Here is a 26,867-nt window from a genome sequence, read left to right on the forward strand (position 1 = left end):
GTCACTACAGTAATCTCCCATTTGTACTGTTCTTTTGGAAACCAAGTACTTTTATGCTAAAACCTGAATATAGAACACAACTAAAAGTATGTATCCAGGCAGGAAATACATAAAACTCATACCTAGTCAAGGAAAAAAAAAAAGGACTGCAGTAAAACAGGCTTCTACAGTTTTTGTTTCTACGGCACATTGCTGAGGTTTGCCAGGCTAAGAGCAGCTCCTCAGGATCCATCAGCCCCCAAATATCCCGTACGTGCTGCACAGCGGCTCTCCTCTTCTGGTCCCCAAACATAAAAGAGAGCAGGATTTTGAGAGGTCTCTGCAGGGCGAGGCCTGAGATGAGAAGACTGCAAATTTCATTTACACCTCCCCTCTTAATTCAATTCTCCCCTGCAGCCAACAGAACCGCAGTCTGTATAATCTGCACACGGTTACACACACGTAAGGACCAGGCCGTACCGCTGGTGAGCTTTATTTCTAATTTATTTCTAATTCCGCAGAGCAGCACACCTCGCTGCCCCGTACAAAACGCGTCGCTTCCCCTGCTCCAGCCTCACAGCACCGGGCGGCTGCAGCCGGAGCCGGTTCCCGAGAACCCTCCAGTCACGGGAACAAAAACCTAAAAGCCAAAACGCCAATAAAAATAACAAAAAAGCCGCTTTTCCCTTCGGAAAGCGCCAGGAGCAGCTCCCTCCCGCGCACCGCCTCCCGCCCCCCGTCGCCCTGGCGACGCCGCCGCCCGCCCGCAGCGCGGGAACGCGGCTCCCATCCGGGCGGCCCCGCTTCCGGCGGGCTCCGCTTCCGCTTCCGGTGCGGCGGATCCCGGGCCGGCGCCGGTCCCGTTGCTAGGGTGAGGGCCCGCAGCGCGCTGCCGCGGGTGAGGGGGGGCGGCGTCACCATCGCGATCATCGCGATAGCCGCTGTCGCGATAGCCGGGGCACTTGGGGAGCCGGCGGGGACCGGAGCGACCCGCGCCGGTCGTTGGGGGTCGCGGGCGGGCGCTGCGGGGGGGGGCTCGGCTGGGCCCCGCTGCGGCCCGGGGCTGGCAGCGCCCTGGGGGCGGCCCTGCCCCGCCGGCCCCGCTCCTCCTGCAGCCGCCGCGCAGCCCCGGGGGTGCCGCGGTGCCCGCTGCGCAGGGGGGCGCTCCCCGCGGGATTTGTTTTTATGTGGTCGCGGTCTCTGTTGCGTGGTGGAATAAGTAGAAGCGGAAAGATGGGGACGGCTCTGCTGAATCTGCCAGGAGGGGTGTCACGAGGCGCTGTCACTGCAGCGTTAAGGCGTCCTCGACCCGGTGCCTTGCCGGGATGCAGGCGCTCGGTGGGCCGAGGGGCTTAGAAAGGCTCTGACAATGTCACACAACGGCAAAACCCGAGCAAACTTAACCCGAGGATGTTCCAATTTCCTGTCCAGTCCTGGTGGTGGAAACTTTGAAAATCCCTGCGACTCTCTCATTGCTCCTAATGTCATTTTTTTTTTATATAACCCTTGATTCTGGGGTTCATAATCGGTCCCATCGGTGTTCAGGCATTGAATAAAGGTGTTTCTGCGTGCTGTTTCTAACAGCGCCCATCTTGACAGGACTGCAATTCCGTGAGGACTGACAGCAGATCAAGTGGTCGGCCTCACGGGGTGAGCTGTTCAGTCCAGCACTGGACAGAGACTTGAGAAGTTTCCTCGCAGTTCTTTCCCTGTGCATTTTCTTGCAGAATCAGTTTAGGTGCGTGGTGCAGATGAGAAAGCAGACAATAAACTTCTTTCTAAGGCTAGAAAACTTAGCCTGAAATTTATGGACAGAGGTCATTTATGACAGTGAGCTTATGTATCAACATTGCTGCTATGCCGCCTTAACCTCAGTTGGCTCTCTTAGTGCTTGTAAAACCCACTTTTCACAGAATAATGCTGTTGCACTGGATAGTACTATCCCCTGTTTGATTTGGGAATATTTGAAAAAAATAGATTTACATTGTCATACGATAGGAGTCTTCCTCTTCAATTTGTTTTCATGGATCTTACAGGAAATAGCAAGGAGGTAGGGCTTTCAGTGTCCTCAGCAAACAGGTCGTGTCTACTCCTCTCTTACCTGCTGTAAGCTTGGTGCATATACTAAAGAATACAGTATAAATGGGAAGTATTTTGGCTGAGAGCAGGTAACTGCATAGAACATGATGTTTGAGGAGAAGAGGAGGCAGATTTTAGTTTGACATCTTTCAGAATTGCTAGACTTGTACTTCTTGAAGGTGGACAGGCTCCCTTTTTTTTTCATAGATCTTTCTCTACTTTTCAGGCATCAATCTTTTAAGGACATTCTTGCTTTTACTGGTGCAGATGCCTTCTGTGCATCTCCTGACAATATGAAACAGCTTTCAAATGCCTTTCTCTGTCTTTGATTTTGTTTCCAAATTTTAACAGAAAAAAACACGTTCTCTCTTCCACCTAAAGCTAAAAATCTTGTTTCTCTGCTGTGTTTAATCTAGGATTAAACTGTTGAATATAATTCACATAAATGATTGTGTAAATTAAAGATAGTGTAATTATGGTTACTTTTTCAGCACTGCAATGAAAGTGCCGTTCTTACAGAGTAATTGCATTGTGTAGGTGTTGTGTTTTGGCTTTGTTTTCAAACTCCTGCTTTGATATTGCTACAGTGAGACGTGACCTGGGGTGTGTATTACTGCAGGTATTGCACAGGTCTCAGTGAAAGCAAGCAGAGAAAGCCAATGCTTAAAATAAGCTGCTGGTTCAGACCTATTTTTATATATTTTAGGTCTTTCAGACTTGTGGTTTAGTAACTACGTATGTAAAGTTATCCATGACTGGTTTGATTGCGTAATTATTGCAGAGGACGTTTCTGAGATTTGAAATGACTTCTCTGATGCTGCAGTACTCTGCTTGGGTACCGGTTGTGCAGCGAACAAGCTGTACCTGTGCAGAACATGCAGCAAGCAAGCATACGCTGGATCAAACAGGGAATGTGACATTGCTAAGTACATTGAAGCAGAACTCAGAGCCCCAGTTTAAGGGATGTTCTTTCTGCCTTATCTCCAACATTTTATCAACATGTTTGTTATCTGTGCATGCAAAACAAACAGCTTTTTGGTATACAGTATAATAAAAATGTAAAAATACTATATCGCTTGTCTTAAAAAAAAAAAAAAGGCAATTCTATTTCTTCCTTACGTGATCATCGCATTTTCCTCATCCAGCAGATTTTTCAGGAGCTAATACTGAACATATGCTTCAAGGATGTCTCTCTCTCTTATAATAAAATGGGGTGGACAGGAGTATACGATAACCTCGTTATCGGAAGAGGACACAGTGTTGGATCTGAAGCAATCTCTTAAAGGCCTTACTGGAGTGTTACCAGAGCGGCAAAAACTTCTTGGACTTAAAATGAAGGGTAACTATTCTTATCTATTGTTTATTGTGGACGTGTGTGAGATGTTTAAGGAAATACATCCTTTTAAGTTATTCAGGATGTGTATACAAAAAGAGCATCTACCTCCCAGATCTAGCTTTCAAAGGAGCACACACAATATCTTGTGATATATAAAATTTCAGTGTTTATTATTGATACATCTGTACAGTCATTTTTTAATGACTGATGTGGAAGTGCAGCAAATGTACCTTAAAAATTAAATTGCTGTTCGCCTGACAAGCAATGTGTTCTTGCATGGAGGATGATGATGCAGCTTGGAGAATTCTGGTGTTTCATGGGTAGCTTGTTTCAATTAAGCATGACATGTATTGACAGTTTGCTAAAATCTTTCTACCCAATTTAGAAATGAATTCTGTTTACATTATAGGAAAACCTGCAGATGATGATGTTAAGCTTGGAGCTCTCAAGCTGAAACCAAATACTAAAATCATGATGATGGGCACTCGTGAAGAGAGTCTGGTAAATAATTTACTCATTAGCTTAAAATGAGAAAAATGTTCATCTCCTCATTATGATTTTGAATTTTCCAGTAATCATTCAAAAAATAGTACAATAGATTTCAGCTGTTTTTCTGCAGAATGCGGATAGCAGCATAGTCATGAAAATCTGTATTGTTGTGGACTTCAGATACAAAACTACTACTATGATATTCTCACTGACTTCTGAAATCTTAATTGGTATATTTTAGTAACTAGTAAAATGATTTTTTTTTTTGTCTGCAACGTGCAATAACAATCTTGATATCCCTTGGTTTTACAGTGATCCTAGTTATCTTTGTTATTATTCGTCTAGGAAGATGTTCTTGGGCCACCTCCTGATAATGACGATGTTGTCAATGACTTTGATATTGAAGAGGAAGTTGTGGAAGTGGAAAACAGGTTAGGAGTTTTAGCTATTAAAAAACACTCCTGTTACCAACTGAACAATATGCATTTTAATTAACTGTAACTTTTTGCACTGTTATATTAGGGAAGAAAATCTACTAAAAATTTCTCGCAGAGTTAAAGAATACAAAGTGGAAATTCTGAATCCTCCCAGGGAAGGAAAAAAGCTGCTGGTGCTAGATGTTGATTATACACTATTTGGTGAGATTTTATGCAACTTGTGGGTTTTAAGAGGGCTGTTCATTTGCCAGTTCACATTTACTGATTTTTGCTTTATGAAGCCATTTCCGTAACTTTGGCCTGCATTGTATTGTATAGCTTCAGCTTCATAACAGTTTTGGGGTCCTCTGCTCATATCGTAAAAAGAATCAGGCTTTTTAAATGTTGTATAACGTTGATTTTAGTGTAACAACTATTTACTTTCTCTAAGATGATGCAAAAATAGGTTATGTGGATAAAATTCTAAACTCTCTTGGCCAGCTTGTGTGTTAGATATCATGGCGTCAGGACAAGCTACTGCTGTAAATTAATTGTCTTTCTGTACATGATTGATTCCTTTTTTGGGGTGGGAGAATAGCTTCTAATTGTATTTCCAGGTTGTTAAACATGTACAAAGCCACGTTTTACCTGAAAATTCTGTCTAACTGGTTTTCTTAGCCAGAATTTCCCTTCTGACTTCATTTTCTGGGATCTGGGTGTGTCATGGCAGTTTGACTATAACCAGTAAATAATAACTTGCCTTTTTCCTTACTTTTTTGTAAGTTTCATTTATGATCCAAAATGAGAATTCAACCTTTTACTCAACATTTTTATTTACACATCTCCTGCTAGAAGAATCTGACGGCAGTTTTCTAATTGGAACAGGCAATGTTTGCACATTTGAAAAAGATTTGATACACATTCACAAGATTAACTGGACATAGTTTACAAAAATCTCTGTTCAGTATCTGGGCACTTAGAAATTTGCTGAAGTGCATAGATGAACTATATGTCCAGACTCTTCAAAGATATTCAGACCCTCAGCTCTCATATATTAAGCAAGCTCTCAAATACCTGAAGATCAACAAATAAATATCCCTTCTACTTTTCTCACCTTTAATGTGGGAATAGTAGTTTGCTGTGAATTCATTCATGGTTTCAAATCACCCCGGTGCTTCCCTTAAGAAATGTTTCAGGTCTCTGGGTAGGTAGGAAAGTCATAATTAACATCCTAAATTGAATAATGAATTGCTTCTCTCTCATTCTTTTTAGACCACAGGTCATGTGCTGAAACTGGAGTAGAACTTATGAGGCCATACCTTCATGAATTCCTGACATCTGCATATGAGGATTATGATATTGTTATTTGGTGTAAGTTTTTAAAATCTCAGTACCTAAGACTTCATTGTAAATTGTCATTTAGAGCAGAAACTCCAATTGTGAGGTTATATTGAATTTTAGTGTGAATCAAGATCTAAAACAATACATGAACATTAACCTGTAATATATTCACTGAGAACGTTCACACAGCTATCAGAGCTATTTTACAAAAACAGTAATTCTTAGGTGAGGAAAACCACCACATAGTGTTCTTGTGAATGGATCTAATCACAATATAAAGCTCAACATTGCTTTACTGAATGTTACTTTGTATAAGCAAGCAAGTGCTTGAAAGAACACAATTGTAAAATAGACATTCAAATACTGCTTGGTAGCTATCTTTACAAATAACTTCAGCCCAGACAATAAGTAGTAAACTGCCATAGCAATAGAAAACTGGAAATAAACCAACCTCTCCTGTGCACAGGGATGGTTGATCATTTGCTTTAGCACAGTTTCTTTTCCTTTCAACAGCTGGAGCCAATACAGGCTTTAAACCATATTCAAATTGTATTAAAATTTGATTTTCATAGTCTGAAACATTATTTACACAATCTTAGATCAGTGGGCAGCGTTGACACTTTGTCCTTTCCATGCCTTATGCGTTATCATTACTTCCAGGAGCAAATCCTGTGAAGGCAACATAGTTCCTCAAACCAGACACAGCCCATTTCTATGGCCCTGCAGACTACAGTTCAGTAACGGCTGATCTAGAAAATGGTTTTAAACAAATGGTTTTAAAGAAACTTAATCAAATTTTCATTTGAAAAGTAGGTTTTTCCAAATAAAAATAATCTTTCATGACCTTCCTTAAGACAGTGAACCCTAAAAACTGTAACAAGGGTGGATCTTTCCTAAATGAAAGTCCATATAAAAATTTGAGAAGTGAAGTTTGTCTTCTTTTTAAACCTGTCAACAATTAATTTTGATAAAGATTTTTTTCTCCCTTTTTGTTTTTCAGCTGCTACTAACATGAAGTGGATTGAAGCTAAAATGAAAGTAAGTTGTTCTGAAAATGCGGAATTTGTTTCTAGTCTGGCTAGCAGTTCACATAGACTTGTGCTCAGCAGTGGAGAGAGATGTAGCAACTAGGAGGGTTATATGAATCAAAATCCAAGTTTTCTAAACTGTTGTAGTACTTTAAAATATCTTTGCCACAAAGCTAGATTAAATCTAATTTTAGAATTCTACAGAGACTATCAGAGCAGTAGGTACTAAATTTAGCAGAACTAAACACAAGTCAGTACTTGCCGACAGTTAGATTAGTCACACAGCCTTCACTGTTGCTTTCATCTTACCTCTAATTATAGAGTTCTAATCTTAAGTGTAAAACATTTTTTTAAGGGAGTGGACAGATGTGGCATGCTGGACTATTTGTCTTGCACCTCTTGCAGATGTGTGGCTTTGTTGCTTCCTCTGCCTTATTAAAACATCCGTAAAAGCTCTTCTTTCAGTCCTGCTTTCTTCCATGCTTAAATTGGGCAACTAGCCAGATTTACACAGCTGACTTAGTTGTAAACATATTTACAGTCCAGGCTTAGCTCAAAACCTAAGGAGCTTAATAAGATGCACTGTATGTTTGGTTGGTGGGTTTTTTGTTTATAAATCAGAACTTGTTTCCTTTTTAGGGAAAACTGTTCCAAATTTAAGCTCATCTGCCCTCTTTTTTTGTTTATAGACTTTTTTCAGGTTGTATCAGAGCAAAGAACACTTTACATATTCTCTACATCAAAAATAATCTGCAGCAATTTTTGTAAACAAAAATCCTTCAGAATGATCTCAAAAATGAGAGCCTTTAATCAGAACAATGAAGTGTAATTAGCTCAAGTAGAACCAGTGTTGAAACTTGCAAACACTATTTCTGTGCCAGTATTCCATCTCTGTTTATGTTGTCTATGAATTCTTTGCTTTATCTAGAACAATACTATAGCTACAGTTTTGTAGTACAAGACTATGAGTTCAAGTTAGAATGGGTTTGTGACTCAAATATTAGAAGTGTTTGTGGCTGTTACCCATGTGGTTTATTTTCTGGCTATATCAAAACTGTTGTAGCAGATAGAGGTAAGTGCAAGCATGGTGAAATACGCATACAAAGCTAATCATTAACCTTCTTTTGGCATTGCTTGACTCCCTAATACATGCGCAAGCATCACATCTTGCATGTGAGATTTACCATTTAAAATAACATCTTTGTTTTGCAGCAGAATCCTTTGTAGCACTAGGGTTCAATCTAGCAGAAAACCATTGTTCAAAACTGGGCTGTTTACCCTGCAGTCACCTTTCCACAATTCTGGGTCACCTTTCCAGCCCTTTCATATGTTACTGATTGGCAGCTTTCCCATGCCTATTCCAAACTCCTGATCAGTTGAGATTCCTAGTACTAGAATGACAACTGTTGCTTTTCCTGAAACTGATCACACCTTTGCAAGTTTCACTTTTTGTCTGGCAGCAACAATCCCAGCAATACTTGAAGTGTTTGTTTTAAACTACAGAGCAGAAATAGCATTAAAAAAAGGAAAATCAGTTAACTAAGTTTATTTTCTTATTCTACATCTATTTATGCCCAGAATTCAGACAGTCTAGAAACAGCTACTTTTTTCAGAATAACAGGACATTGACACATACCTAGCACTTTTCATTTATAAGATTCACTTTTTTGTATAAAAGCAAATCAGTTAAGTGCGGCTGGGTATTTGCAAGACATTACAGTGGATATTTTATCCTTGTTTTTTAGCTTTGCATGTAATTTTTGGTGCATGCAACAGCAATAAAGTCAGCAATGTAGATGTCAGTAGATTTTACTATTGCTTTTCAACTTTGGAAAGGATTGGAAATGGAAGTGATGCCCTCTTATCTAGTTATAGTTTTACATTAAATTAGATCATTTTTCCTTTAAGACTTTATTTCAGGAGTGATCAAATTTTGAAAGTACAACTGAGAGATTTCTGACTAACAGTGACTGTCTAGGACTCACACAGAGGAAAGGGTAACAATGAACTGCTGTTGTATATTTTGTCTTTGGCTGTGGTTGGTTGCAACTTACTGGAATAAACAAATAGCAGAACATACACAGCTGCTATTCCAGCTATAGATACTGAGTAAAGTTGAGGCATGTAGAACTCGTGAAAAATCATGCATGAAGGTAAAGCCGTAAGTTCTATTTTGCCTCTTCTGCGTAGTTGCTTTAAATTTTATGCTGACATCAGATGCTGAATTTCTGACAGTAAACACTACAAAAATAAATTCCTATCAGCTTTTTTTTTTTTTAGAATGGTATACTTTTTTGATTCTCATTGAATAGGAAAAATAAAAACAACAAACCCCCCTTTAATACATCTCTGCTCATCCTCATCAGCTTACCCTTCAACAATGTATTACATTCATGTTTTCAGCTGTACAGAACTAAAACTTATAATCTGAAATTTTAATAATTAATCTTTGTGATGCAGGAGCTTGGAGTGAGTACTAACGCAAACTACAAGATAACCTTCATGTTGGACAGTGCTGCCATGATAACAGTGCACACTCCTAGAAGAGGACTGATAGATGTAAGTACCATTTTTCCCCCCTGATCCTTTTCTACATTTAGCTGACATGTTACCATACCCCTTTGAAATATTTAACAAAGTTGTGTTGGAGTTTTCATGCAAGAAAATTGGGAGAATATCTGAAGCATAGATTTTCTACAGAAATCCTCTATTAATGATTAGTATTTAAAATAGCTCATATGGATAGCACTGATTTCAAATCAAGTAATAAATAATTTGTGAAAAAATTTAGTACAAAGGTTTTGTTTACCATTTCAATTCCTTTCCCATATTAAAGCCTAACTAACTACCTGGTAACTTCAGTCCATTTGAGTTTGGATTTAAATTTGTATAGACTGGTATTTTTTCCTCCTGCATGTGATCTGATTTACGTGAGGTAACCTTTCATGCATTATTCTTGCAGGTGAAGCCTCTTGGCGTTATCTGGGGAAAATTTTCAGAATATTACAGCAAAAAAAATACTATTATGTTTGATGATATTGGCCGAAACTTCCTAATGAATCCACAAAATGGACTCAAGGTAATTTTAACTGGAATTTTCATGTATTACTACTTTTACTTATGCTTCAAGTAGTACTTTCTCATATGTTTTGTTTTATCTTAAAGACTATTCTTAACTAGCAAAGATGCATATTTTATTGTATTTTTTATTTGAATTGCCATTTGTCTGGACTAACATTTCCCCAACAGTAGTTTTAAATAAGCTTTAATTCACTATTGAGTTTTTAAGAGACTACCAAAATCACTGAAATTATTTCTGCTTAAATTGTACCTGCAAACTATAACCATGCTAGGCATTGCTGACAGGCACCATTAAAACATGATGTTCAATCTCAAGGGTGATTCTATTCAGAAAATAAGTCAAATAACAAGCTGCCATACTTCATGTTAGCATGCCAACGTAATAGCAAGCATTCTGTTCCTGGTTAATAATTAATACCTGGAGCCATTTTGACTGCAGAACAGCAAATATTTCATTTTATAAAATTGTTGACCGGTTCCTGTTCCAAAACTTCTAATCATCAGTGCTTGTTCTGAATAAGAATGGAACTTAAATTTCTACGATGCAACAGTATGGTACTAAAAGAACCCCCACAAATTTATTTTAAAAAATCAAATGCAGAAATCCAAGATGTTTCTTAGAAAATATCCGTGATTTGAAGATAGCAATTGATGAGATCTATCACCATGACATTAATTGGAACTGTACAAATATATGAAACACAGAAATATATTAAAGATATTGCTGGGAGAGGATTAGCCAGAGAGCTCCCTCTAGCTTAGATTTCCAAGATGTTTGTCAAAATGTTATTAAGAGAACTGCAGACAAGAACGTTGAATCACTAAAACAAGACACAGGTATAATGTATTCCAAGCTTAAAGCAGTTGTCAGATAAGCTTTATTTCTGACATCTCTTGTCACAGAAGCTATGATCGTAGTCAAATGCTTTTTGTTGAAAAAAATCATCTGGTTCCAGTGATGCCACACAACTCAAAGCAGAGCTGAAAACCCCTCATTTCTCCTGCAAAAATATCTATGAAATCACTTTAGAAAATGTGACAGTCCATTGCAGACCAATCTATCGTCTAACTGGGAGGGAAAGGCCTGAAGAAACGAAAGACTGACAGAACAATTTGCTTCTGGGTGGGCATGCAAGACAAAAATCCAGATTGCATCAATAAAAAACAAATTGGAGGTGGCCAATAATGGAAAGTTTTTCTTGCTCTTACCTAAAAGAAGTCATAACACAACACAGTATTGAAAAGGTGCTTTAATTAGGTGATAAGTGCTATAGAATTGGAAGTGTTTTTCCTCACTTGGAGCAAATGATTATACCCAATTTATTTATTTCGTATAGATAAGGCCTTTCATGAAAGCACACTTAAATCGGGATAAAGACAAGGAGCTTCTAAAGCTCACTCAATACCTCAAAGAAATAGCAAAATTAGATGACTTTTTGGAGCTGAATCACAAACATTGGGAAAGGTAAGAACAAAGTCAAAATTTACTTCTTTCTCTCTCTTACACCACTGCATTTTGCTTAAGGTCAGATGTACAAAGACCAAGAAACAACTGAACTGATGAACTTTGACATCACTTACAATTATCTTTAGTTTGAGTGTGTTCTTAAAGAGGCAGCTTAAACACTACTGCCTTGTTAAGGAGTTAGGATTTTGATAGATTGTACCTTCTTTCTTAATTCTTCAGAGTTAAGGACCAGCAATTGTTTTCACTGAAGTAGTTATGCTTACTAAAAGGAAAAGAATTTCTGAAGAAGCCAGCTCACTGTAAATCTCTTTCCACTCCTACAAAGTTAGACTGGCAGTTCAGATCTTAGGTCCTTTGCAGCCAGGCATCTTTTCTAGTGGTTACTTCTGAGATTTGGGGTATTACCGTGTGGTGCTCAGGCACTATCCATGTTGTGGGGTATTTCAGTATTTGTCAACACTGAAACAGTTTACTGCATTACTGAGGTCTCCAAATGCTTAAGGCACCAGTTACTATCCTAGTTCTTGCTGTAGAACAACTAGTTGGAATTGTTTGGGCAAAGTTTTTTGATTTTATGCATCAACCTGAAATTTCAATACATGTGAAAAAGAAGCGTGCATAATGTTATTGGAAAACACTCATACTGTGCTTAAAAGAAAATTTTATTTACAAGGCTGTTCTCTTTTGTTTCTGATTAAAAAAGAACGTCAATGCTAGATTTTAAAAGCACTGGAATTTATTGGATGTTTCACAGTTAGTGCCAGTTAAATTAATTGGATTTTTTTAGGGTGTTTGCAAAGTCTTCAGTGTCACCACATAGCCAGATTGTTCCAGCTGCGGCAGTAAGAGAACTATGAGATTAGACAACAAATTTTTTCGAGTAACTTGGTTTTTCTAAAGAAGAGAGTGGAAGACTGTTCTTTTCAGGTTTTACTGGATGACTTTAAAGTCTTAAATTTATTTGAAGGGGTCTGGTATCTAACATGCCTTTCTATCTTAAAGGTTATATAGCCACTTTTAACTGGTATTTTTAACCTCTTCAAATTGTTTAATTCTAATTTTCTTTCCCCCTTTTGTTTAAAATCTTACACAGTTTAACTAAAAACGTTGAGTTACCGCAAGATGACCAATCATGGAATTAGGAGAAAGTGAACTCAGATAACAAAGCCATTAATTTGATCACATTCTAATTTTCTTTTGGTGATTAATAACCAGATTTTTAGTGAGAAAAAGTAGATTCACAGTTTGTGCTTATAAAAGGTAAGATATATTTGGGCCTGCCTCTTTCTTTCTGTGAAACTATTTTTGTTTCTTTCAGGTATCTTTCAAAGAAGCAAGGACAATAACACTAACAAAATTGCGTAGCACTGAATTGAAGGGAACGTAACTAAGATCATTGGACTTTTCCTTGCTTTTACGCTAGAGTATAATAGTGCTGGACACTGGATCCGATGCCAGAATGACTGCTATACTTGGTCTTCCAGTTGGTTGGTTATGGGGTTTTGGGTTTTTGTTTATTTTGTTGTTGGTTCGTGTTTTTTTTTTTTGTTCCCCCCCAAAAAAAAAAAGATCACAGCAATAAGCTCAAAGTGGGAGAAAGATGTCAGTTACTTTTTCTTGCTTTCAGTTCTGGTGTTACTATTTAAAATATTTTCCTCTCCTTTTCTGCTGAAGTACAACCATAACCATTAAAGACCAAAACCATTCTGAAACTAGAAAAAAATTTAGACCAAAAATGTTGAGTAAGGAGCCAACTTTGGCAGTGTATGAATTGTATAAGCCCTCTATTCCCTCTATCTTTAGAAACAGTCTCCCTCTCCCATTCCAGTATTTAAATCTATAAATTACAAGTTGTCTAAGTTTGGTATGTATTAGTATATCAGTGTTTCTCTGTGCAAGACATTAAGAGGGGAAGGCACCACCTCTGTGGCCAATTTACCCCAATGTGTGAACTTGTACTATAAAGCAGTGTTTACTGGAAAATAGAAGACTGAAGTTTGAGGGAGAGAAACCCACTCTTTTTGGTAACTGAAAAGCAGTCTGCCTGAAAAATTCTCATGTCAGATAAAGGGTTTAAACCTCAGATAGGAAAGTCACATTCCTAACAAAGCATGAACAAAACCCTTGTTCTCTTCTAGCTAAATCTTGTCAAAGTGCAAACACTGTGTTTAAATACAATATTCAGCCATACTGTTCTTAAAATATCATTTACTTGCGCTGCTTATGCCTGCACTATAGAAGTGTGATGTGACTGCTATTCGGCATTACCAACACTTGTGCATTATGCAGTTCATGTATTTGAAAGAAGACTGACCCTTTCAAATAAAAATGGTATATATTGTTCTTAAGGAACTATAGCAGTTGTGTAAATAATAAATACCTTTTTTCATAACTTGTGTCCTGTGCTGTTTTAAATATTTGTTTTCTATATTAGAGAATCCATCAATAATTTTCATCTTGGGTGAAGTTTTTCTTTTTTTAAAGGGGTGTGGGGGGGTTCTTCAGACTCCAGAGAACACTGATTTTGCATTAGTTGGTAAGAGAGCAGTATATGCCACTGCAGATTAGAGCAGTGGTATTTAATAGTGAAGCATGTAGCTGCACAAGAAAGGAAGCTTGACAGCAAATGTCAGAATGTCAGGACAGCAGACACAAATGAGCTGTTAAGATGAGCATGTTAGGCTCCAGCTCAGTGACCTGTCAGAAAATATACAGTTTCTTATCTGCTGCTCTTTGTGGTTTAGTGCCAACTCAAGCTGTGTTTTAAACTGGTAAACCTGAACTCTGATGCATAAAAATCTTTGTTTTAGGTAAGTACAGAGGATGAATTTCTGAAGTTTTGTCTCCTAGAGCCAATTTCTGAACTAGAAGGCTGACTCACCCATGTACTTCCAGTGTAGATACACTCCATGGGGTTTGAACAGGGAACTTTTACATGGATTTTAAATAGAAAGGCTGCAGTAGTATCAATTTTGAGATATAGGATTTATATACATAGTACTAGAATATCTTTCTATTTAAAGAATGTCAAGGCATTGTACCTGAATTACCTCTAGAACACTCTGAGCCAGCCAGATGGAGAAAACAGAACCAAGGGAATGTATTTAAACATGTGCCCATATCTTTTTGCTCAAAGGTGGTCTACAAACAGAAGTTTTATAGTGAATAAGTTGTGCTCCTTTCTTTCGCTTTATACAAGGGACTTTAAAAAAAAGAATCTCAGTTTCTGATTTCAGTAACACCAGGATTTCATCCCAGAATTTCAAAGTATGTGCTAATCTGAAACAGATGTGCAACCCCCTTTTAAATATCTTATAAACTGAACTGGAATATATGAGAATGGTCTGGATGTAGTGGTAACTCATAATGGTTGCTGACAAGTCATTTTGTCTTTTATGACTGATATTGTTTTCCTTATCATATTTTATGTTTGAAAACTGGTCTTGCAATTTGAATAGCTTTGCAAAAGAAGCCTGTGTATTTCACTGGCTGTCTTTGGAAAATGCTGCAGCAATTTACTTGGCTTGATTGAGGTATATAAAACTACAAAGCCGTAAATAAGGAGAGCACAAAACTAACATTCACCAAGTCTCACAGTACTAGAGCAAGGGCTTACCCAAACGAATAGGAGAGTGGCTTAAAACTGCTAAGAGTGACAGGTAATGATCTGGAATTTGTTGCCAACATTCCCAGTTGAGGCAGGTGGCATCAGCAGGTTTAGAAAGGAATTGGACAACTTGATGAACACAGTCCATAGTCAGGTGCTAAAGGATATAGGCTAGGAAGCCATAATATGCCTTAACACAAATTACAGGTGCCTATGAAATCGGGTAGCACACACGCAGCAGCCAAGCCTACAGAACTCCTTTAGCCACTGCTGGGGACCGGGTGGGACTTCAGCCAAAGCAGCACAGCTCGTGTCTGTACTAGAGGACTTCTCTAGGTTGTGCCTAGATTATAGAACATCATCTGTGGTGCCAAACAACCAAAATTTAACATAGCTGTTAAGATACCTTTCTCACTAGCAACAAAAATGTTTTATGCTCATAGGTTCAGAGGAAAACACCTCTGCTGACATTCTATCTCTCCATTTCAATAGGGGATATTTCCAAAGCCTTGGCAATAACCATCAACACCAAAAGTTTAAAGCCCTGTTCTCCCTTAATTTCAGTTTCCATTTAGACTATATTAAGCTCCCTGAGATGTATTTCACAGTGTTTTTCACAATCTGTTAAACAAAAGAGCATTAAAATGATCAAAGACAAGACAAGTGTAACTTAATTACAGAGCTCTTCTTACTGTTATGTGAAACTCTGTAGAAGCAATAAATGGACTAGTCTGAGGTATTCCAAATATTTTCATGTGGCAGACTGTACTGGACTCCCAGTACATGTCAAGTATTTTGTATGGTGTTCTGTTTGATTATTCATACCAAAAGAGACAGTCCATTTAAAAATGAAGTTATTTCTGTAAGCTCTGGATATCTGACAAGTCTAATATCTCACTGTGGCATGAATGCTCATCACTGGAGGTACACAGTGACAGCTGAAGCCAAGAACTGAACTGCAAATTCAACTCCACAAATCCTGCTGCATGACTGTGAAATTTACAGCTAGTTGCCAATTTTTATTCCTGACTTGACATGCAACTGACAGCAAGTGGATGCCAAAGGGTTTAAGACAATTTTCCACTCTGTCTCTTCAGGATGTATTTAAGACTGATGTGAGAAGTGCTGAATACTTCCTTTCTTCCAATAAAATGAAGCCTAGGTAAAAACTGTTTCAGAGAGAAAAAAGTGCACAGTTCCCTGATTCATTAAGGCTGTTTAAAAAAACAGAAGTGCTGGATGAAGAGGTGTCAGAGGGCAGAAACCTTTGACATTCCTCTATCATCACTACAGCAGTCATTATAGACACTACCCAAAATTAGTGGGCCACCACTGCACCCGGATTAAGGTGGCTGAGAGACTGATGGAGAAAGATTGGAGTGAAAAAGGTGATGTGAGGGAGAAAGCGTGGGACTATAAGAGAAAAATATTGATCTCTCCCACAGAAGACAATGAGTTTCTTGTATAGGTAATATTAGTGACGTTTTGTGACAGACACAAGTAGCCAAAGTACTGACACCCACACTCTAAAAGGGCTATGTACTTAGGACATGGTTTACATATAAGCTACTCAAAGGTCTGAAAGAACTGCCTTATAGCTAGAAATGAGTAATTTCAGTTCGGTTTTTGGAGAGAAGGGTGAAAAGTGACTGTCATGGCTTACAGCACTGTTTGAGTCCCAGACTACACTGCCTACCTTGGACCTTTATTGCCCAGACATTATCCACTCAAGATCTCCTCTACTAAAATCCTAAATTATCTTTTGGACTCCTGATGAACGCGAGAGGCCTCAACCGCACTGCTCAGACACCAGCCCTTTTCTGATGGTGTTGTATAACAGGACTTCAAAATGAACTATTTATACACTGATGAGCTTTCTCAAACATCCCAAACTTCTTTATTTATGCATATTTATGAAATGCGTACAGCTCAGGAGGTTCTTTGATACTGCGAGTAGTTGGATGCTCATTTTATTCTCAGGAGTCTGTGCAGAGCTTGGCACTTTTCCTTGCCACACACAGACACATACAATGCCATGTCATTAATTTCCATGTCTCTCCTAGCAAACAGTTTTCCCACCAATTCATCTTCTGTTAAGAAATAATGGGTACAAGTCAAAGGGAGCTTGTTCTCAAATTGCATAATGCTTTTAGCACTATGGGTGGGGTGGTGGGCACAGCAAAGGAAAGTGCATCATTAACACTTGATTTAAAGGGTTTTTTTCCCCCTTTCAACTGCCTAATTAGAATTGCACATCCATTCTGCTCACACACTTTTTTCAAGGTGTTTATATAAAAAAAGAGCAGCTCTTTCATTTTCAGGGCCCAGTGTCAGCTGTGGCTGCTGCATGCAAGGGAGCTGGGTGACCTGGAGCAGAGCCTGCCCCAGTCACCGCAGCTGGGTGACATCTCCTCCTCCCCTCCATTTCAGCTTCCCTGGAAGATTTGGGCTTCTATGTTATGAAACACCAAGGTTACTGCATCAGATTTTAGTGACTACATATCTTCACCTGTGGTGCATTTGACATTTAACAGTGAAAACTTTGTTCTCCACTACTGTCCTCTCAAAAAGGAGATAAGTCAAACCCTGGATCAGAGCACCAGGGAAGTCATAGCTCAGTATAAATGCTTGAGCCAAACACCTCAACCTTCAGATTTAACTGGGATTTTCATGTCAGTGCTAGAACTTTGTTCTATTCATTGAAAAAAAAAGAATCCCTGGATTTTGAGTTGGATCCATCATGCTTCCTCTAAACAAAGACTGAAGTCTGACAGTCTGGCAGAAGTGACTGATATGTAGGCAAGTGGCTGTTCTGAAAATCTGTCTAGCATTGGGGGAAACATCCACAGATGAATAAAAATCAAACAAGCCCAGTTTTGACTGACACCCAGAGTTATGTTTCTGAGCATGTTCTCAGTAACACTTACAAAACCTCCAATATTTTTTTTTTTGTGCTCTAGGATTTCTCCCTCATTTCTTAAAAGCTTATGGATGTCTTAATCTGTGTATTACTGACATGGTGGACTCTAAGTGCTCCACAGGAGGCAGTGTGTTGTGGTATTGTCATGACAGAGTGCATTGATCTGCTTTGTACATTATTCATGTTACAAGCTAGTAGCTCCTTTGGGTAAACACCAGACCATTCCTCAGGTGTTTTCCTCAGGTTTGAGACATGTTGGAAGAACAAGCAGTAGTACAGTACAGAAAGAATAAATTTAACAAGTTTTTAACAAAATCACAAGATAAAATGCTTCCTAGGAAAAACTGAGAAGGCTCTAGAATTGTATTTTTTTCAATGTTTACCAGCTCTTTACCTTCCTTTCTATATCCAGTCTGCATTTGTGAGTAGTGAAAACTGCAAGCACAAGGAGAATTTCAAGCACTTGCCAAAAGCACAGCTGATGCCAGTGTGACTTTTGGGTCTCTCTGCTGTCCTAATGATGGATATTGCTTGAAGCAGGACCAAACTGAACACATTTTTTGAAAGTGTATTAAAATTGCCTTGGAGATGAAAATGATAAAGCAATAGCTGTTTTAAAATCTGGTTAGTCCCTTGCAGATGTGTCTAGACATAACAGCTGTGTAGTAAAGCCTTTTTCTATATCAAATAGCATCATATTAAGAAATAAAGGATTTGCGTCTAGCACTTGAAAAGAAAAATTCTGAGCTTCAGATAAAGGTGGGCTTGTAACTAGATCTGAGCAGTACGCCCACTCCCTAGTGAACAATAAATGAGTTGGGACAAACATTTAGAAGCTACTACACTGCTTCATTTTGAATTGAAGCTGGAAGAAAACAGGCAAATAATTAGAAAATATTGCCTTGTACAAAATAAAGTATCTTGTTTTTATCTGAAGGTGCATTTCTGCTTTAAAGTAATCCTAAAATTTAAGAAGTTTGAGTCAACTCAAGTTTTTTTCCCCCTTAGGCTGATAAAACTGGTCTGGTTGGTTCACTAAGAAGTAGTAGACACCTCCCTGAAAAAAATAGCTGCTTTAGATATATGATATGTAGACATATGAAAACTGAGCAAGTTCAGGTACGTTCTGCCACCAATAAACTATACAATAAACTATATGGCTTTATGGAACTGAATTTATGCACCATCCACATGGTACTGTTGCAGCTGATAAAACAGAACTCACGGTTTATTACTCACACCGCAGCAATCCCTGACAACATTAACACATTTGTCTGTTTTAAACCTTTGATATGCTCTAAAATACCCACCCAGTTAAACTTACTTTGCTAATGCAGAACCACTCAATACTCTCAGAGGTGCAGGAAGCGGAGCCAAAGTGCCAATGCTGAGAGCCCCAGGACTCGGTGCCGATCTGGAAGCATCTCCCTGGTGCCAGGAACTGCTCTGGGGTCAGAGAAGAGCGGAGGCAGTGAGTCAGGGGCAGTGCCCGTCCTCACCTCTGCTTGCCCTGCAGCTAGCCCAGCACACTGCTGGCAGAGCTCGCAGGCAGGCGGTGAGATGAAAGCACCAAAATGAGCAATACATCTTGTGAGATTAACATATAAAATCCCTTAATGGATATGTAGGCAACACAGATAATTACAAATCCACAGAGCATGACTCAGAGTCAAGCAGAGGGCATGCTTCCAGAAACCGTGGAAAGAGAAGTCAAAGAAACCTGAATCAAGCCAAAGACCAACAGCAGCACCATTATCAGACTATTTAGGCAGCAAGCAGGGCAAATGGAGACTTCAGGGCAGAGCTTCCAGCACTAGCTGATCTTTCACAAGAATCACTTGAGCTTTATACAGCTCCTCCTGCCTTGCTGCTGTTGCAGAGGGTTGAGCAGAGGCCTTGGGCCAGGCACAGAACGAACAGTGAAGTAAAGCAGGTCTGTGAAGGAAAACAGATGAGAGCTTTTGAGCTAAAGCTCCTGCCAGAGCCAATTAGCACACAGAGGCAGGATCACACCAGCTTTGCAGGGGTGGGAGGCAGCACAGTGACCTTATCTTTCCTTGCAGTGACAACACCAGGCAGGCTGGTCGTGCAGCCAGTGTCACAGCCTTCCACACCCTACAGCAAAGGCCTTGCAGCAGCAGCAAGTGTAGTCACCCAAACTGTCCCTTCACCCACGGATCAATGCTGTTTCCCCTGCTCCCAAGTGGGAATGAAACATGTGCACAACAGGACTTTCTCAAGACAGCACAGAAGGACCCTGAAAGCAACAGGGCAAGGCCGGAAATGTATCCCCCCCATCCACACTGTCACTAGTCTGCTCGTCTGCCCCAGACACCCTTCCCACTAACCACATACATGTCTTAAACCCCCCTTTTTTGAGCAGGAAGACCCCACTGTGCTTTTCAGTTCTCATATTTCCACCACCAACACAGCAGTGACAGAGCCATGTGAAGGCAGGGAAGCTGAGGTGCCTTTCACTTCATTCTACACAGTACCAGCACCAAGGACTATCTATCTGCTAAGAGCTGAGGGTTTAAGGCTCATCTCTAGTTGCACCTTGTCACGCCTTCTGTCCCAACAGCATCGATCTGCTCTCAAGCAGAGGCAAGGTTTGGCTGGTGAAAGCTGAACGAGCTGCCTACAAGCACACAGGTTGGCTCAGATAGCCTTCACCACCCCACAGGAGACAGCTTCCTGAATTTAGCTTTATGCAAGAAGAATCAAGATTCCCCTATCTGGTAAACAGAAACATTTCAGCAGCATGAAGGTATGTGCAGGTATGCCAGTTCTTTCTCTCACCAGGTTTAGCCAATTTACAGCTTTTCCACCCCAAGGGAGGTCCTGTACACCCACATCAGCAGGTCTCCCCACCATGGGGTGTCTTTATCAGCTCCTTGCAGTCTCCTTTATTCCTGCCCTATGCTGAACTCCACTTTCCAGAAAGGAAATTCATTATTTTTTCCTCCATAATATATTTTCCCACTAAATCACTGTAAAGATCAAACTCTGAAGCAGAACATGGACTGCATATTGCAGGACACTCACTACTACTCTTTGCTGTGGAGGGTCCCTGCTACTTGCCAGGGGTGCCAGTGGGGAAACAAGCACATGCACCTGCTAAAGCCTGTTTTCATTTGTATTTCACCCAGAAAAAAAAAAAAAAAAAAGCCCTAGAAGAGGGTACAGCACCCCTTATGCCAAAGACACGAAGCCCACCAAAGCAAAGGCCAGCAGGAGGGCTGAAAACAGAGCGTGGGTTTTAGTCCATTGCAAAACAACGCTGTGAGCTCTCACACAACTTTAGGAAACCTTTGGGTTTCCTCAACCTTTAGCCTCACCTGCCCAGCCCAATGCCCCTGCCCGAGCCCGCAGCAGCAGCCCGGTGCCGCAGTCTGCGGCAGCACCCGGTGCCCATTGCTGGTACTGCAGCCTCCCTCTGCTGACACCAGGAGCAGCAGCAGCATCTCTCCAGGCCTTGGAGAGATGCCACCAAGCCCTGGGTGATGCTACAGGGCTGGCAGGACCCTGTAGCACCAGCAAAGAGCAGGGCACCATCAGCAGCAGGGTGCTGGGATCCTGCCGGTGCAGAGAACACCAGCACTGCACGATGCCAGGGCTGCTCCCATACACAGGTATGAAGTGGTGGTCTCATTTGGCACAGAGAGAAAGAGCTTCAGAGCCCAAACCTCAGATGGATTTAGTGAAAAGTGGAGCAGGTGTCACACCTAGGGTCCCACTGCTTATGGTAAATCTCATCACCTGCAACCAGCAACAGCAGAACCGATATATATTCCCCCCACATCAAAGCTTCAAATTCCTGCTAATTTCAGCTTCATCTGACTTTTTTTCCTCCAATGCCTGCAGTAGAGGTGAGCGATGCCCTGGGGGAGCAGGCTGAAGACAGCAGGCTGAACCATCTCAGGCCAAGCAAGTCATTGATTATCACCATATTATTTTAACATCAAGGAGACCTTCTGAGACCACATTCTGTCCCTGAGCTCTTTGACAAGAGGCAACAAACTCTGCAGGGGCCCAGGAAACCCAGTCAGAGCACCCTATTCCAACAGCAGCCTCCAAAGAGGGGCCAAAGGACCGCCAGAAGGGAGAGCCAAGGCAGGCAGCAGTCTGCCAGGACAGCTCAGTGCCATGCCTCCCTGCACCAAGCTGCATAATTCACCAAGAACAACTGTAGTGCTCAGCAAAATAGGAACCCATCCTGAAAAGAGCAGCTGCCTGGTGCAGTAAAACAAAGCCCTGAGTCTCTGCGGCTGAATAAATCTGCTGCAGTTCTCGCACAGCTCGGCTGTCGGCCCCTCCCGTTTTAAGCAAGCTCCTACCTGGGGTCCGGCCACCCCCCTGCCCAGCATGAGGACCCCAGGAAGATGCAGGGGGGACACCGGTGCGCCCAGCAGCCACGAGAGGGAGCCCGGTAGCCGGGAACGAGCCGGGCTCCACCGGCTGCAGCCTCTTGGTGGGGATGCCCTGGGCAGAGCAGTCCCCGCGTGGGGCTGGGAAGCGGCTCCGGAAGCTTTTTGAAGTCCCTTTCAGCTCTTTCTTAATAGGACAGCATCATTTCGAGCACCTGCTTGCTGGATGTGGCTGTGGATAAGAATTCCAGTATGGCTAGATGACAAAAATCCCCGTGTTTGCAGGGCAGGGCCTGGGCAGCAGAGCAGCCGATGCTTTTATCACAGGTGACTCCACAGAAGCCACCCTCCCAGAGAAAAGCACAAAGGGATTTTTATTTTTTTTTGGTGAAGAAAGTCAGAGCCGCTTCAGCCAGCCCTTGCCACAATACCAGCATCTCTGTTCACTCCCAATTAATTGAGCAATTTCGGCTCAGAAGGGGAAGCACCCCATGACGCAGCACCACCACGTTTCTCACCTCCGTGGGAAAGCCTCGCCGCCTGAGCTGGGAACAAAGCCCTGCCACTAACACTGCTCCTTGGCTTTGGCCTTAGGTCAGTCAGAAGCTCAGCTTTGAACTTATCTTTCAGATCTGGGCTGGGGCTCTGCCAGAGCCCTGCTCCATCCAGTACCCCCCAGAAATGATCCTGTTGAAGGTTTGGCCCCTTGCTGCCCCATGGGTGCTGAGAACCTTAAAGCTAAAGAGTTACCTGTAAGCATCTTATCACTGGAGCTTTAAAACAAGCAGCTTTTTGTGTGTGACACCTGCCTTTCTATGGAAATATATCTTATGCATCCCCCTGGTCTCCCTTTATGTGTTGTGGTAACCCACATGCATCATTAGGAGACTGCTCCAGCACTTTCAGAGCAAATTTGTAAGACACCAACACCAGCCACCATTACCACAGCTACTCCTATGAGAAACTCCTAAACCACACTACTTATTTTGGAAAAGGGGGAAAACACAAAAATTACCTATCCATCTCACCACCACCACCCCCAAAGCAAGACACTCACCTTCTCCTTGCTCTGCAATCAGCAAAAAAAAAAGCCTATCTGTTTCCTCTGGGCCCCTATTTAACTCCCTCAGTGGTGCTGGGGTGGAGGGCACTGATGGCTGATCCACAGCACCTGGGAGCCATGAAGTAGGCTCAGCTGCTCTCTGATCCCCAAAGGACCCAACACACGCTGACCCCTTCATGCTGCTCCTTGCATCTGTCACCACCTACGTGTTTTCAGTCCCCTACAGTACAGTTCTCCCCCCATCTCCTGAGCAATTATTTCTCCTGGCCCCATAACTCAGCCTTCCCTCCAGTTTGCCCTCACCTGACACAAGACAGATGATGAAAAATGGGAGTAAGCTCAGTGGAGAACCACCGATACTACTGGAGGCTTGGAGCCCCTGTGAGAGGAGGCTGAGGGTGGTGGGCTGGGTGGTGAGAAGAACATTTTGGAGGTGGTATGGCCCATACCCATCCCTGCGAGGGGTTCACCGAGCACACAGAGCCAGGCTTCTCAGCGGTGCAGGGCTGGGGGACAAGAGGCAGTTGAAAAGAAAGAAGCTCAGAATGGAGACATGACAAGGAAAAATTTCCTCACTGTGATGACAACCAAACCCTGGGACCAAGCCCAGGGAGATCTTGTGTTCTCCACCCTTGGAGGGTTTCAAGGTTAGACAGGATAAAGCCCAGAACAACCTGCTCTAACCTCAGAACTGACCCTGCCGTAACAGGAGGCTGGATTAGAGACTTCCCAAAGTCCCTTCTGACCTATCTTGATCCGGACTGCCTCCTCATGGGGAGAAGAGGGTGAACTGGAAGGACAACTGAGTCCAGAGCTCCCTCCCCAGCCTGGCCCTGGAAACCCTGCAGCCAGCACCGTCACCCTCAAATTGACCGTGGCAGCTCAAAAAGCCTCATCAAACGCTGTGAATGTCAAAGAAAGAAGTAGGACAAAGGATTTGACTGAGTTATGACGGGGCCACGTGCCCGTGCTGGGGAGGAGGAGGGAGCGGTGGAGCACACCAGTTAAATGGGCCAAGAGCCCGGGCACACCAAATATCAGCCGCACCACTAGCAGAGCGGAGCTGCGAGATGGAAATGCATCCTTCTCCTCTATCGGGGGCAGCCCGATCACAGCAGGGTGCTCAGCTGCCAGCAGTATCTCTCGTTCAGCTAGAGCAACCATGCAAGGATGTAATTCTTCCTTATTTTAACTGCAGAGGGGGCTGGGTCTGGTGCAGGGAGCATGGGGCTCCCCTATGAGCAGCAGGGCTTGGCAGCCACCGAGGTGCTGGGGCAGTTCCCACCCCAGCCTCGGCCCCGTGCCCGAGGACCTCCCTCCCCAGGGAGAGGAAAAGCTGCAGAGATGCAGAGATGCTCGTGTTATCTAATAGGGGAGAGATCTCAAGTGTTTCATGACTCACTCATCTTTCAAAGCTGTCAAATAAAACCAAGAAAAAAAAATACACAAAACAAACAAAAAATAATAATCTCACATCTTAAAATGTGGAGGAAGGAAATCAAAGGAAAAATACTGGCTGAACATTTGGTTTCTGGTTGGGTACGTGTCTGGGACCGGGGCTGGACACAGCAGTGAGCTCTGCCCGAACAGCTGCAGCCACAGCTGCAGCCCTGCTCTGTCCCCAGCACCCATCATCCTGCGGAGAAAGCAAGTGCCATGCTCCAAAACGGAGAGCAAACAGGGCAGGGACCCTTCGCTCGATGTAGTGCTGCCTCTCCTGGCCTCTCCGTGGGGAGGACACCTCCATCAGCCTGGTGTGGAGGCCGGGGCTGTGTCCCCATGGGGCCCGTGGCACCTGCCTGCCCACCCCACTGCTGCCTGCTCCCTCTTCTCCCGCTGACAGCTGCTGAACCCATCACGCCCTGAGCAGCACGGTGTTTTCCTGCATGGACAGGAGCACAGCGCCTGCTCACCATGCTGTCCTGAAAGGGACAGGCCTTGGGAAAGTCCTAAAGGCAGGACAAGCACCCAAGGAATATTTAAAGACCTCCAGGATGGAGGGTTAAATGCAGCCCCCAGGAAATCTCCTCTAGCCAGGTCGGAGGGGTGTCTCACAGCCCCTCTCTTTAGCAAATTACAGCAAAGCAACCTTTGGCACCCTGGGACTGAGGGCTGGGAACAGCTGTCAGGGCTCTCACGTCACGCACCCCTTGACAAAGGCATGCACGCTGCAAGCACCCTCCCCTCCCTTGGCAAGTCGTGCCAAAACCGCATGGCCGGGGCCGTCAGGAGGAACTTCCCGGTATCGCTTTGCCTTTATGCTTCCAGGTGCAATTGTGTTCTGTGATTACAGTTACGAGTAGCTGGGTGATTACCAAGATCTGCTCTGTACGGACGTAGTGTCACCTGGGTTTGCACAACGCTGTGAATCCCCAAGAACTGAGTCTTCACCCCAATCTTGTCCTCTGCAGCCAGCAGGTGCCTTTGTGATAGACCAAAGGACAGCGAGCTGTGCCTGCTCCTGCCCCAGGCACTTGTAGACCCATATCAGCATGGGCAAATAGTTTCATGACTTCTTGGACCCCTTTTCCACCCTGCCAGCAGAGGTGGTGCAGATGGTGGTTGAGTCTGTAGGGGTGCAGAGGTGTTTCTATTCACTATTTGCACTGACAGCAAAATACAGGATGATTATCGAACAGAGAAGTCTCACAGCTTCTGTTCTCTTGTGCTCTGTCCTTGTTGTTCCAACCTGCAGATTAAAAAGGATTAGGTACGGGGAGATGCTGTGAAGGTTTTGGAGTCACTGAGAGCCACCTCAGGCATAGAGATGTCCCATATCCTCTCTTATTAAAACATCTTTTTTTTTCTTAAAAACAGTATTTTTGCTCCTGTGACCTGACTACGGTGCTGCTCCAGAGCCCCAATATAGACCACAGGATAGCTCAGGCAGGATAGGACATGGTCATCCAGCTCCAGGCAGGGAGAAGGACGAGGAAGGTCCTTCCAGTCCCCCAGCCGTGTCCTTGGTGACCACCCATCCTTGTGCAGGAGGCGCTTCTCCCTCCCCTCAGCCCTTCCCATGCTCTGGACGCCTTGCTGTTGAGTTACTAAAGCAACACTTTGGAGCCAAACAAGGGCTTTCTCCCCGGCTATAGAGCGCTATGCCCCAGCTCAGTTCAAAGCCTGCGCTGTGGCACAAGAGGCAAACACTCCAGCTCTGCCCAAACACCATCCAGAGGCTGAGATGCTCAGCGCCCAGCTGCTTGCAAAATATGTTGACCCCTGAGGCTCATGATAAAATCTAAAGCTCCCTTTGAAGGGTAAGTGTTTAACATTAAGAAAGTAGTGTCCGATTGATCTGCTGCCAATGTTTTAACAAGGGGATGCCACAGGTATTTCCCTGTGTGGATTTTACACAGTGAATGGGAAGAGACTATAGAATTAATTTTCTCACGTTTGCACAAAGAAGGGTTTTCCAACCAGCATCAAGAAGAGAGAGTGCAGCGGTGTGAAAAGTAAAGAAAGGAGTAAAGTTTGTGTGCCTTCCCCTCCATAAATAAGTACAAATTCTTGTCCCTGAAAAACCAAGGGGTATGTGTGATTCAGGGGGAGTTTATCCTGGAGGTGGTGAGAGAAAACCCACAGCTTTTCTCCTCCAGGGAATTTTCTTTTTAATTATTGACACTTACACAATCCATGCTCTTCTAAATATAATTTTATTACCATGAGAAGCTACTTGGAACAGGAAGCTAA

General features: G+C 42.5%; 1 protein-coding gene across 4 annotated transcripts; it reads left to right on the forward strand.

Moving 5' to 3' along the window:
• The first annotated feature begins 694 nt into the window (after positions 1 to 694).
• On the forward strand, positions 695 to 13,609 carry UBLCP1 (ubiquitin like domain containing CTD phosphatase 1). 4 transcript variants are annotated; one of them, XM_027468227.3, is made up of 11 exons: positions 695 to 850; positions 3,204 to 3,397; positions 3,804 to 3,895; positions 4,229 to 4,314; positions 4,406 to 4,521; positions 5,572 to 5,670; positions 6,641 to 6,678; positions 9,129 to 9,227; positions 9,631 to 9,747; positions 11,087 to 11,214; positions 12,536 to 13,609. In XM_027468227.3, the coding sequence occupies exons 2-11, from the start codon at positions 3,244 to 3,246 to the stop codon at positions 12,561 to 12,563; spliced, it is 957 nt and encodes a 318-aa protein (XP_027324028.1). In that variant the 5' UTR covers positions 695 to 850; positions 3,204 to 3,243; the 3' UTR covers positions 12,564 to 13,609. The 4 variants fall into 4 exon arrangements, with proteins under 4 accessions (XP_027324028.1, XP_027324029.1, XP_027324031.1 ...); XM_027468228.3 differs by having other exon boundaries at positions 708 to 850; positions 3,207 to 3,397; XM_027468230.3 differs by having other exon boundaries at positions 776 to 877; positions 3,207 to 3,397.
• Positions 13,610 to 26,867: the final 13,258 nt, after the last annotated feature.

The sequence above is a fragment of the Anas platyrhynchos genome, chromosome 14 (assembly GCF_047663525.1).
Source record: "Anas platyrhynchos isolate ZD024472 breed Pekin duck chromosome 14, IASCAAS_PekinDuck_T2T, whole genome shotgun sequence".
NCBI classification, from domain to species: Eukaryota; Metazoa; Chordata; class Aves; order Anseriformes; family Anatidae; genus Anas; species Anas platyrhynchos.